Source organism: Daucus carota, chromosome 9 (assembly GCF_001625215.2).
Source record: "Daucus carota subsp. sativus chromosome 9, DH1 v3.0, whole genome shotgun sequence".
In the NCBI taxonomy this organism is placed as follows: domain Eukaryota; kingdom Viridiplantae; phylum Streptophyta; class Magnoliopsida; order Apiales; family Apiaceae; genus Daucus; species Daucus carota.
The window spans coordinates 39,453,222-39,465,359 of NC_030389.2; the positions used below are offsets into that span (position 1 = coordinate 39,453,222).

The following is a 12,138-nucleotide window of genomic DNA, read 5'->3' on the forward strand; positions in this document are numbered from 1 at the left end:
ATACAAGGTACTAGCATTATACACTAGAGGGAATGAATTTATTAGTAAACTCTACCAAGTAACAATCATATGGCGTGCAAATTTTGTTTAAGTTTAAGTTGCTCGAGGTTTCAACTTTGTGAGACAATATAAATCTAATAGTGAAACTTTAATCCAACAAAGTCTGCAATTCAGAAGAGGAGTTACATTCAGAAAGCAGAATCATAATTCACTTTAGAGCATTAACCGAGAACCGGAAACTAACTACGAGTTACATATAAATGAAGTATTTCAGCTGCCACTAAAAACTAGCTAACCTATATCAAGCAGCCTGAGAATCGGTTAGTAAACTATATCAGGTAACAATTACATGGCGTGCAAATTCAGCCAACCCAGCAAGTAAACCTGGGAAATCAGCAAACATAGGCTTCAATGCTTTTTTTTTTTGTGTGTGTGAAGGTTGTGACATGCATGTAGCAAGCTAAACATATGTTTCTATTTAGTTCAAGTTGCTCAAGGCTTCAATGTGATGGAACACAACATAAATCTAACAATAAAATTCAAACCAACAAAGTCCCCAATCAAATATAGAAGTTTCTTTTGGAAGCATGATCATAATTCACTTTAGAGTTTAGAGCATCAACAAAGAACCAAAAACTACTACGAGAGTATGAGTTGCATATAAATGAAAAAATATTTGAATGCAACTAAAACTCTCAGCTATAATTTGATAGTGATCTAAACCAAGTAAAACTTTTCTGAAATATTTGCAGCAACTATGGAAGCAAGGCAAGCGCATAATTATTTGCCGGGTACAGGATATACATTCAAATATGCTCACTTTTTACATTACCAGTATCAAATTAGAAAGCCTCATACCTTGGAAGACACTGACTTGCAACTTACATAAGTAGACAAGTATTTAATCTTCAAAAACATATGGCATTCAGAATATTGTTTGCTCCCCCAATTCCTGACCAGACATCCCTTCTCTAAGTACTCTTTCAAAGAACTCTTCCAGTGTGTCCTTTCCATAACTTGGGGTTTTGTCAGCATTGTACTCTCCCGTCTCGGGATCCAAAATTAACATACTCTCAGCAGCATAATACCTTCCGATCTTCCCAAACTCAGCTGCATCTTCCATTCCAGGAAATATCTTGACAAGGAAATCAAGAACCCCGATAGCAAAATCCATCACCTCAATCGGCACTTTGATAAAATTAGGTTTTTTTCCAACAAGCCTAAATAACATCTCTCCTTGCTCTAATGGTGTCAAAGCCTTCCCAGGTCCACCAATCGGCAAAACCTGGTTTATCTTATCCTCCTCCGCTTCTTTCATCAACTCAGCCTCAAACTTCAGCTTAGCACGCTGAAACTCAAGAAGCGGTTTCTGCACACAAATTGCTGACAACAAAACAAAATGTGAAGCCCCATACTTCTTCCCAGCAACTAAACTATTCTTCGTGGCCTCGTAATCAATTCTCCAAGAATCTTTAACCCATATACTTAGAGTTTATTTTTGTTGTTTAAACATTTAAACTTTGAAAACCCTATTCAAAATTGATGTGTTACGTGGGTTTCTTTCTCTTAAGATGATACCATTTTATTATACGGAAATTTTGACTGCAATTTGAATATGTTTCTCTTAATTTTACAATTATTTAAACAGAAATGCAGCTGCCAGAAGCGAATTACTTTACTCCTAGTGCGATTTAACCTTAAAATTATTATAGTCATACAATTGACTCATGTGTGTTCTTGTTCTAATATTTTAATTAAGCTAAGTTGATAACATGAGAACATTCACTGTCTAGCCATTCAGAGAACACTCCTATAAATACTGATCCATAGCTCCAAGTTATTCACAAATCTTCTCAACCTCATTCGCATCCATTCTTGTTTTACAGTAAAATATCCATGGCCTCAATCAGCCCAGCAGTGGTACTAGAGCTTGAGAAGAATAGTCAGGCCAGTACTACAACTAGCAAGTTTGTGTTGCATGATGTGATATTGAGGGTCTTCTTGTTTGCAACATCCCTAACATCACTTGTAGCTCTAGTGACCAGTAAGCAAACCGAAACGATTCCGGTGCCTTTCCCACCTTACGGAGCATCTGTTGCAGCTGAATTCACTGATATACCAGCCTTCATGTAAGTGCAATCTTTGTTTTGAACAGCAAAGTTAATGCAAAGATATGTTTCTTGCTTATGACCCTCAACCAACACGGATTTAATTTCAGATATTCGTCAGCTGTTCTCTAAGTGACTTGCTTCTACAGTATAATTACTACCATCTTATCTTTCTTTGCACTCGTGAAACGTTCTACAACATCAACAAAGTTGATGTCATGTGTTTTCTCCGTAGATGTGGTAAGTGATGGAAAATCTCCATATCCCTACACAGTTATAAGACATCATGTATAATAATATCTATTAACCATATATTGCACTGTTTTGCTCAGCTACTCTTAGGTATTTTAGCTTCAGCAACTGGAGCAGCAGGTGAAGTAGCCTACTTAGGACTCAAAGGAAACTCAAATGTAGGATGGCACAAGATCTGCAATGTCTATGATTCCTACTGTCGACACATTGGATTCTCCGTTTTAACTTCAATCTTTTCCTCCATGGTGCTATCATTTCTGATCATCCTCTACATCATTACTGTCTCACGAAGATAAACAAATCACTACGCCATTGATTCATCAAAATATTAAGATTGGTTTTTAGATAGGGCAGGCTCCCTTTATGTTTTATGCATTGTATTGCTTTTTAGGTTCTCCTGCAGTGTGTGACTCATCTATGTAAAGTGTGTGACTCATCTATGTAAGGACCTCAGTTTGCATTAATGTTTATTTAATTAAGCTGTCCATGAGTTATACATGGAATGAGTTATATTATCTCCATGTCAACTATAAAATGGATAGGGAATTTTGGTTTAAAGATGTTTGCAAAATATTATGATTTTGATATCTATAAAGTTTCACTCTATAAATGTTGAAGGTTGACTAGACATACCATATTATCTTATAGCTTAATACAACATATTCACTTTAAACCTATCGATATTTGCAAAATATTGTCCCTTTTGATATACACTAAATATCTTTAAATTGCAAATTCCTAGACTGATCATATGTGATACAGTCCATTTTTCCTATTTCTAGTAATTCCACCGCTAATGTTGAAAATTGATTAATTATACCACCATATTTTGTTATAGTATTTATATCTACCGTTCATACAAAATTGGGATTAATTAAATTGTAGCATAACCAAAGTTTAGTAAAAACAAGTATTAATCATGTAAAGAAAAATCCTTAAATATCTTGACTCCATAAAGTATTGATTTTAAAAGAAAATAAGAGAATAAGCTCAACTATTTTAATTCAATAAGAAATATTTTACTCTTGCATCATCATGTTGTTTATTTAGGTACATAAAATTATACAATAAATGAAAAGTAAATATACCATAAAAGCTGGTGTGATCATACAAATTCAAGCATGATTACATACAAAATTTGGACTTCAATCTTTCGCTACTTGAGGTTTCCTTAGTTTGATATGGATCATATATGGTTCTCATCTGGATCATCATGTGTGTTATAGTCACTATGTCCTATTTTAGCTTGATTCTCATGAACCACCGAGTCTCGTCTCCATTGGGGCGAAGAACTTTTCTTTAGTCCACTCCACTTATAAGTAATTAACTCGACCAGGAGTTCTCACATATATAAATCACGCTTATCTCTTCATGATGATATTTTAATACACAAACCCCTTATTGTAATCTTGTAAATGAACGTTTTGGCAAAATGAGTATATATTGATAACTATCCTTGTATGGATCAATCACAAGACTAACCATTTTCAACAAAAAAATTGAACAATCTTTGACAATTTCAAATTTATTTCAGGTACCAATTGAAATTTCAAATATATTTGTTGAAGTCAAGACACCCTGTTACTCCAATATATAGACAACAAATGTTATTAAAATATTCATGAAGCCAATTATCTCAACCCAATTCTTGTGAAATAAAAATGATCCATCAAATGCTAACTAACCAGCATCCCGGCCACATAAAAAATATGATAAATTATAATCTTTTTGCAATTCAAACTAGCAAGGTCAATCACATAATTTTCATATATGCTAGTATCGAACAATTAATTAGTCTAAATAATATTATGTGGTGCTACTAGAAATAAATGATTTTCATTAACCATCTCAGGAAAAATAAAATTCACCATATGTCCAAGTATGTAGTATAAATGGAAGATGAAAAATATTTTAATTAATAGCTAAAACTAGATTAAAATTTTTCACATAAAAATAATAAATATGATAAATAATTGTTGTAATTAGAAAATGGGAGGTTACATAGTAACCGGCTCATTAATCTAGCATCCATGTTAGATTCCCCATATTTTAGCAAAGTAAGTGCCGGACATTTTTAAAAAAATAAATAAACTTTTTAATGATATCATTGTGGATGAAAATATTTGTTCTCGAAATTGATAACATTTTTATATGGAAACTAAAATATGGGATTGTGAAAATTAGACTTCTTCAAGAATCAATAACATTGTTACAAACTAAAACATATAATTGCATAATAATAAATATATAAATTGGTGTCTTCAATTTAACATAACTATATTTTATAATATAAGTAAGAATATTTATGCACAAGAAGTCATATAAAGGCCCTTATGTTGTCAACAAATAACTCCACTAACAATTGGGCTAAACTGAAATAAAACACTATGAGCTTGTACAAAATAAACAAATTTAGAGAACAAATATACAAGACAACTACTCAAAATGCTAAGTTGGTTTACAAGTTATTCTCGTAACCCTCTGTGCAATATCTTGAAAAATAGTACTCTGCATTTGGAAACCACTGGTAGGGGAATATGATATTCCGTAGCAATCTGAAATATAAATACATAATAAAATGATAATTAATATATAATTTTACATAGCTAAGTTAAGAATATATACTAATTAGATATGTTATACCAGTAGCTCCAATTTTCTTCTCTCACACTGAGAATATCGAGTGCAAGAGCTCTATACCATGAAACATGAAAAAGAAAGAACTTAGATGCATGATTATTATTTAGATAATGCATTGATACAATTTTATTATGATTTTATATATATGTGTGTGTATGTGATTCTACTATATACAAGCAATTCAAAACTAATTTTAATTTATTATTAAAATTTATATATTAATAAGCATGTCATTAAAATTGGAATTCATACCTCATATTTGATTGGAGCATATTCTTCATTGTCTATAAAGATCGTAATGGAAGGTTATAGTTACCTGAGAAAAAATCAGTTTATAATTTTGGTTAACATATTTGATAAGTAACTGTAATGACGATAGAAAAATTTTAAATATCAAAAATTTGAGCGGAGTGGAGTTACATAGGAAGAGTAATATCTACATAATTTTAGATTCATAACTACAGGCTCATCGATAATATCAATATGATATCTTCACACCATGTCAAAATAATTGCAACTATATATTTATATTTTCATCAATATCCTATTTAAGCTAAGAGGCATAATTGACTACTGTTTTCATTTATCAAGAATTAAAATTATATTCTTCCCAAGAAAATGAAAAAACATTTTATAAGGGGTGTTTTATGAGTTGTTATTAAAATAGATAAGCATTATTTCTTTATTAATATGAATGTCCATATACATATACATACACACACAAATCTATCAAATGGATAATATAATCATACATATACATATACATAAACACATACCATAAAATTTTGAAGAGCAAATGGATGGAGAAAGAATAACAAATAATACACACTATCTATCAAATGGATGATACACTCATTACAATAAGGATTAATGGATGGAGAAAGAATAACAAATAATCCACACATTTGAATGTTTTTGATGTTTTTGACGGTGGTGTTAAAACGGAAAACAATAATGAGAGAAAGGTTTATATAACTTAATCACCAATAAAATGGAGTGTTTATATAGATACATAGGAAATTTCTAGATACATAGGAAATTTCTGGAACACACCTGAAGGTGCTAGGAGGTGGATAAATGACACAGAGCCCACCAAGCCCAACTACATAATGCACAAGTCAAACTAGGTGCAAAATTTTTAGGTCCATTACATATCCCAATTGATTTAGGCCCATTATATGCTTTTTTTTAGGTTAGTTAATGTGGGAAAATTAATATTATTAAAAACCAATTATTATATTATACTTGTGTTAGAAAATAAGTGAATCATAAGTAGTTAATTTTATAGTATTAATTTGTTCAAATGTATTCGCATTTATAGTATACTTGTGGCATATACATGGATGAGTTTATAAATTCGCAAATAATTTATAATATTCATTACTAAATAATATTTTTACAATATATATGTGTGTACACTTTAAATATTTATTTAATAATTCATTGAAAAAGAAGAAATCTTAATTTTGCATACAAATATTTTTAGACAAATTTTTGTTTTTAAATATTAAATTTCTACGAATAACCGACTATATAAAATTCGTAGAATAACCGAGTTTGATAAATACATATATATTCACATCATCAACTTAGTATTTCCAATAATCTCTCTTTGTTTAAGATTTGATAACGTAATCATAAATTGTGAATTGATGATGTCCAAACTCATAATATACAAACATTATTGCAATTTGTACATATGTAGTTGGTTAAAAAAAATAAATATCAAAAATATTTGTGCGCTAGATATTCTCGAGAACTCACGCATGAAGTCAGAAAACATATCAATATAGCATGCAAGTCAGCTATCTCTGTACAAGGAGCAAATACTGATAACAAATAAGCCATTTTCGCTTTTTCCGCAACCCCTTAGCAATAATGTAACAATACATCATTTCTTCCATAGCACGGAAATAATTATATTTTGTTGGGATGGAACTTATCAGGCCTAATGTCAAAGAAAGATTGAAGCCCCTCAGCAACATGAATAAAAAATTATTGTTTTTTAGTAAAAATTAAATATTACTATGTTAGATCTCTATTCCTATTTGTTTACACAAAATTTAGAATTATAACATTAAATTTAAATACCTCGACTTTTTTAGAATATATAGATCCGAGTTAAGTAGCAATGATTCGAAGCACTTCTTTTTACTCTATTTTGGACACCCAAAGACTAAAAATACAGGATTTCCAATCCTAGCAGGAAAGGAGGGAAATGGATACTCAATTTAAAGTGAGTAAACAGAGTTCCATACTCGATTTAATAGATACATATAGAATTATGTGCAAAGCCGTATCCGATGAAAGTCATATGTACGGTTTGGAGGGAGATCTTTCATATCTTTCGGGATCCACCCTACAATATGGAGTAAAAAAGCCAAAATAAGTGATTTTAGCCCTTATAGAAAAATAAAACGGATTCTTGAACCCCCTTCACGCTCATGTCACGTCGAGGTACTGCAGAAAAAAAAACAGCAAAATCCGATCCAATTTATCGTAATCGATTAGTTAACATGTTGGTTAACCGTATTCTGAAACACGGAAAAAAAATCATTGGCTTATCAAATTATCTATCGAGCCGTGAAAAAGATTCAACAAAAGACAGAAACAAATCCACTATCTGTTTTACGTAAGCAATATACATATTTATTTTTAAATAATAAAATATATATCCATATAAATCTTTTTCATGTGGTATAACTAATCTCAAATAATATATGAAATTTGACATAAAAAAGTAGTTACAAATTTTATAGAAGTACTCATATTCAAAATAAATATGACTTTCAAATTTCTGATGTAATATAAGTTGAGTAAAACTAAATCGGTAGTCCAAATCTATATTATTCAAGTTATTTATGGAATAAAATGAGTTGTACAAGAACTTTCACACAACCACCTCAAATCAAAATATCATTAGAACATAACTGAAGGCTAAAATGTTAAAAAATAAAGGAAAAGCAACATGATGTAAAGATACACGGCATATAGCATAAAGAAACAGGCCACCTGGCTGGTTTAGAAGTATATCAGTAGTTCTGATCAAGGTAAAAGGGTAAAAACATAGAGAACAATAAGCGATATTAGTGTCATGGCTGCAAAGCTTGAAATGAGACAAGAGAATCCGACATGGAGACAAAAGGTATCATAGACAGTGCAGATCTTGGGCCATTTTGCAGCTTTGTTTCCTCTGAGTCCTATGTAAGCAGCTTCTCCTCCTGCTCCTGCTGCTGCTGCTACGATCCCAACTAGTAGCTGTGCCACATATTTGTTAAAAAAAATAATTTCTATAAAAATACTATAAACTCCATTAATTTGAAATAGAGAAGTGGGAAACCTTACCAAATCCATCACAAAAATAGTAAACGTTAGTTTTGCTGATCTTTTTGCTCCCTTCATGAAAGATAAAAGGGATAAGAGCCACCGAAAGCGCTGAGATTTCATACCTATGCCACAGCATTGAGTAATGCTTTTGTTACTCTCTAGCTAGCAAAACTGCTCATATTGGTGATATATACATGAATATTCCATCTACACCGGGACCGATCTAGGATTCGAACTTTATGGGGCACTAAGCAAATTTTTAGAAAACACCTATATATTTTTAAATTTTGCAAAATTTAAAATGGTAAAAAAAAGAAGAAGAAAAACTTAATCAGATCTGTTTATTCTTTGAGTTCTAAATCAGCGGACGTTTTATTTAATTCCCGATTCGTTATAACTCCGATTTTGATGAGCCATACCTTTTCAGAAAGGTCTTTTCGTTCTCTACGACGACTTTCGTGTTTTGAGTTTAGATGGTCCGTTGTGAGGTTCGTTAGTCTCTGAGTTTGATGTTTTCGAGGTACGGATTTCGTTCTCTTTTATTCAGCACTACTTCTATTAGTGTTAGGTAAATTTGATTACTCTGTTTTGATCTTTTTTGTTCGGCGTTTTTGGTACGGATTCCATTCCTTTTTATTCAGCGCTACTCCTTTCGATATTAAATGATTTTGATTTGTCCTATTTTGATCCGTCCGATTTGCTAAGTTTATTCTGTACTATTCATTTGACAGTTTTGATTTTCGAAAAATATTTTTAAAAATCTGTTTTAAAAGATTGAAATATTTGTTATGCGGTTTTCAAAGATTTTACAAAATATGATTTGTTCAGTTTATTTGAAATATCTTTACCATGTGATTTTAAAGTTGTGAAAATTGTTTTGTTTTGAACCATTAGAGAGATATAGGGTATACCGAGTTGCCCAGCTGTAGGGGTACTACAGCCATGTCTTTGCGGCACCATTGACATGACACTTCCGTGACAGTGTGATTGGTCACGGCGTATCCTTCTGTTAGCTCTTGGGAGGAGCTTTGGCCATTTTAATTATTTGTTCAGGATACGTGGGTGCACCCAGTTCAGTTTGAATTGATTTTTGATTTGGCGGTGACGTTGTATATGCCGTACACGTTATCCGATTTGTTGCGCACATTAGGTACCCTATGATGTGTGTATCTGTATATGTTCAGATATGATCTCGGTATGAAATATCCTAACCCCTCATTGCTTCAGCCTATTATTTTAAAATAACTATTTTATATTATCGTCAAAATATTTTAAATGTTTTGTTTTACAAATAATTCCAATCCGTACTGGGCGTTTGGCTCATGCCGTATTCTTCTTCTGGCAGGTTCTTAGGGGGATCCGGGACTGTGTGATGGAGAGCTACCCTCGGTTACAATGATTTAGAGTTATGGACCTTTAGTGTTATTAAAAATTTATGGTTAGTGATTCTATTTACTCAAGTTTGGAACATATTAGTACTCTGTTTGCAGATTTTGGATTTGTAGGTAACCTCTCGTCTTAATTTAAGATGGGGGTGTTACAAAAGTGGTATCAGAGCTTAGGTTCTTTCCTATAGAAAACCTGTTTAGGTTGACTTGTGAGAGTGGGTAGACCCGCATTAGGATGGGTATTCTGTTCAAATTTATTTTATTTGCTTGTTTCGTTTATCAGAGTGTTATGGAAGGATTATCCGGAATAAGAGTGTACGTGGAAATGAGAGATTCAATTCGTGTGAGATGTCCGCACTTATTCGATTTAGGTATGAGTTTTAGTTTCATTAGATTCCGGGGACGGAATCCTTTTTAAAGGGGTATATATATAATATACGTAGTTTTAATTAATTAGTTATATGTCTTGATTTAAATGGGTTTGGAGAGTAGATTTGAGAGAATTTGGGGACCAAATTCTTTTTAAGGAGGGTAGAATGTAATATCCCGAATTTTTAGAATAATATTAATTGATTAGTAATAATAATAAAAGATTAAAATTGGATTATGAATAGGATTTAAAATTAAACTAGGATGATAGAGTTAGAATATGAATCAGACTTGTATTCGGATAATGGATAGGTTTAGAATTAGGGTTTGAAGACTCTATATAATCATCATTGTGTTCCCTCATTCTTTTATATACACTTTTGAGAGCCACACAACCGTAATGGGCGTTTGGCTCATGCCGTATTCTTCTTCTGGCAGGTTCTTAGGGGGATCCGGGACTGTGTGATGGAGAGCTACCCTCGGTTACAGTGATTTAGAGTTATGGACCTTTAGTGTTATTAAGAATTTATGGTTAGCAATTCTATTTACTCAAGTTTGGAACATATTAGTACTCTGTTTGCAGATTTTGGATTTGTAGGTAACCTCTCGTCTTAATTTGCATGTAAATATTAATAATTAGTGTAATACAATAATCATACTTATAAATGAAGTAATATCATTTCTCTCCCAAGTAAAAGTTCCTTTTTAATAAATTCATTCATGTATATGTCACATGTATATTGAGATTATAAATATAAATAAATTTGAACAAATTAATAAAAAAGTAACTACTTTTAATTCACTGATTTTTCAAAATAAGTTTAATATAATAATTTGTTTATAATAAGATTATTTCTCACACACTTACACTAAACTAAAAAAGATACTAAATCGGGCAAAAAAAAATACTAAAAAGAGTATATAAAGGGCCTAAACTCTATGGGATATGTAACGGACCTAAACTCTATCGGGTATGTAATGGACCTAAAATTTTTGGGCCTAATTTGACTTGTGCATTATCTAGTTGGGTTGTCTGGGCAGTCCATCATATATCCACCTCCTAGCACCTTCGGGTGTGTTCGAGAAACTTCTTATGTATCTATATAAACACTTCATTTTATTGGTGATAGATATAATATTGTAAATACTAAATTTTGTTATAGAACTTTTCTATCATTATTGTGTTTATTGTAACACCACTATCAAAAAACATTCTAATTAGTAGTTATTTCTCCACCCATTGATCCTGATTGGAATGTATCTATCTGATTGATTGATGCGCGTGTATTATTATGTTATTCTTTCTCCAATCCGTCTACTCTTCAATTATGATCTGATATTTTTCCATGTAACTATAATGTTTCATTACAATCTTCCTAAACAATGAAGAATCTGCTTCAATTACAACAAGAAGCTACAGTCCTATACCTTTTCCGAACTGAAGTTGAATTATCAAGATCATTTCGCTTCTGCTTTTGGATCAGGGGAATATTCACTGGCTTCGTTGCCTGCTGGTCATCATACAAAGTTTTCAGATTCTTGACCTTTTTGACTGGTTTTACGGAATCTCCTCAATCCACCCATCCTCCTCAATCCACCCATCCTCCTCTTCCTTCTCTCCTTCATCATTTTCAGTACCAACTTTATCCAAGACCAGGGTATCCTTTGCACCTGGAACACAAGCTTGTTTCTTTGGCTGTTCTGACTGCTTTCCAGAATAAATCACTGGATTAAGTTTTGATTAACCGATAGATTCTAATGTTAATAACCTGCGTATTTAAATATCAAATTCAATAAAAATAAATAAAATTATTTTTCAATTGGTTGTATATATATATTGGAATCATATGTGTGTGTGTCTGTTTATATAAAAACTCATAATAAAATTGTATATATGCATTATCTAAATTTAATTTCTTTTTCTTATTTTCTTGTAAATTCAATGGATTCAAGTATTGTTGTATGAAATCAAGGTATTTAAGGATTTTCTTTTACATGATTGATAATTGTTTTTCCTAAATTTTGTTTCTGCTTTAATTTTATTAATTCCGATT

General features: G+C 31.6%; 2 protein-coding genes and 1 long non-coding RNA gene across 3 annotated transcripts in view; 1 reads left to right on the forward strand and 2 right to left on the reverse strand.

Moving 5' to 3' along the window:
* Positions 1–661: 661 nt before the first annotated feature.
* The window catches only part of LOC135149674 (divinyl chlorophyllide a 8-vinyl-reductase, chloroplastic-like), a 32,664-nt gene continuing 21,187 nt past the window's right edge, over positions 662–12,138 (reverse strand). The window contains exon 3 of the mRNA XM_064085461.1: positions 662–1,285. Coding sequence (XP_063941531.1) covers positions 926–1,285 — 360 coding nt within the window. The 3' untranslated portion in view covers positions 662–925. The remainder of the gene's footprint in view (positions 1,286–12,138) is intronic.
* On the forward strand, positions 1,884–2,656 carry LOC108201617 (CASP-like protein 1). The gene is made up of 3 exons (XM_017369905.2): positions 1,884–2,129; positions 2,258–2,348; positions 2,441–2,656. Exons 1-3 carry the CDS (start codon positions 1,897–1,899, stop codon positions 2,654–2,656), a joined length of 540 nt encoding a protein of 179 aa, XP_017225394.1. The 5' UTR covers positions 1,884–1,896.
* On the reverse strand, positions 7,843–8,792 carry LOC135149758 (uncharacterized). Its single transcript, XR_010287960.1, has 2 exons — positions 8,346–8,792; positions 7,843–8,258 (listed from the first exon to the last, which is right to left on the reverse strand). It is a non-coding gene; the product is annotated as an uncharacterized LOC135149758 (long non-coding RNA).

Bases quoted from the DNA above. Each gene is read 5' to 3' on its own strand.
- LOC108201617 (XM_017369905.2), top strand. From the start codon at position 1,897: ATGGCCTCAATCAGCCCAGCAGTGGTACTAGAGCTTGAGAAGAATAGT. The intron at 2,130-2,257 runs GTAAGTGCAATC...TTGCTTCTACAG, and splicing joins ACTGATATACCAGCCTTCAT to TATAATTACTACCATCTTAT. The intron at 2,349-2,440 runs GTAAGTGATGGA...TGTTTTGCTCAG, and splicing joins GTGTTTTCTCCGTAGATGTG to CTACTCTTAGGTATTTTAGC.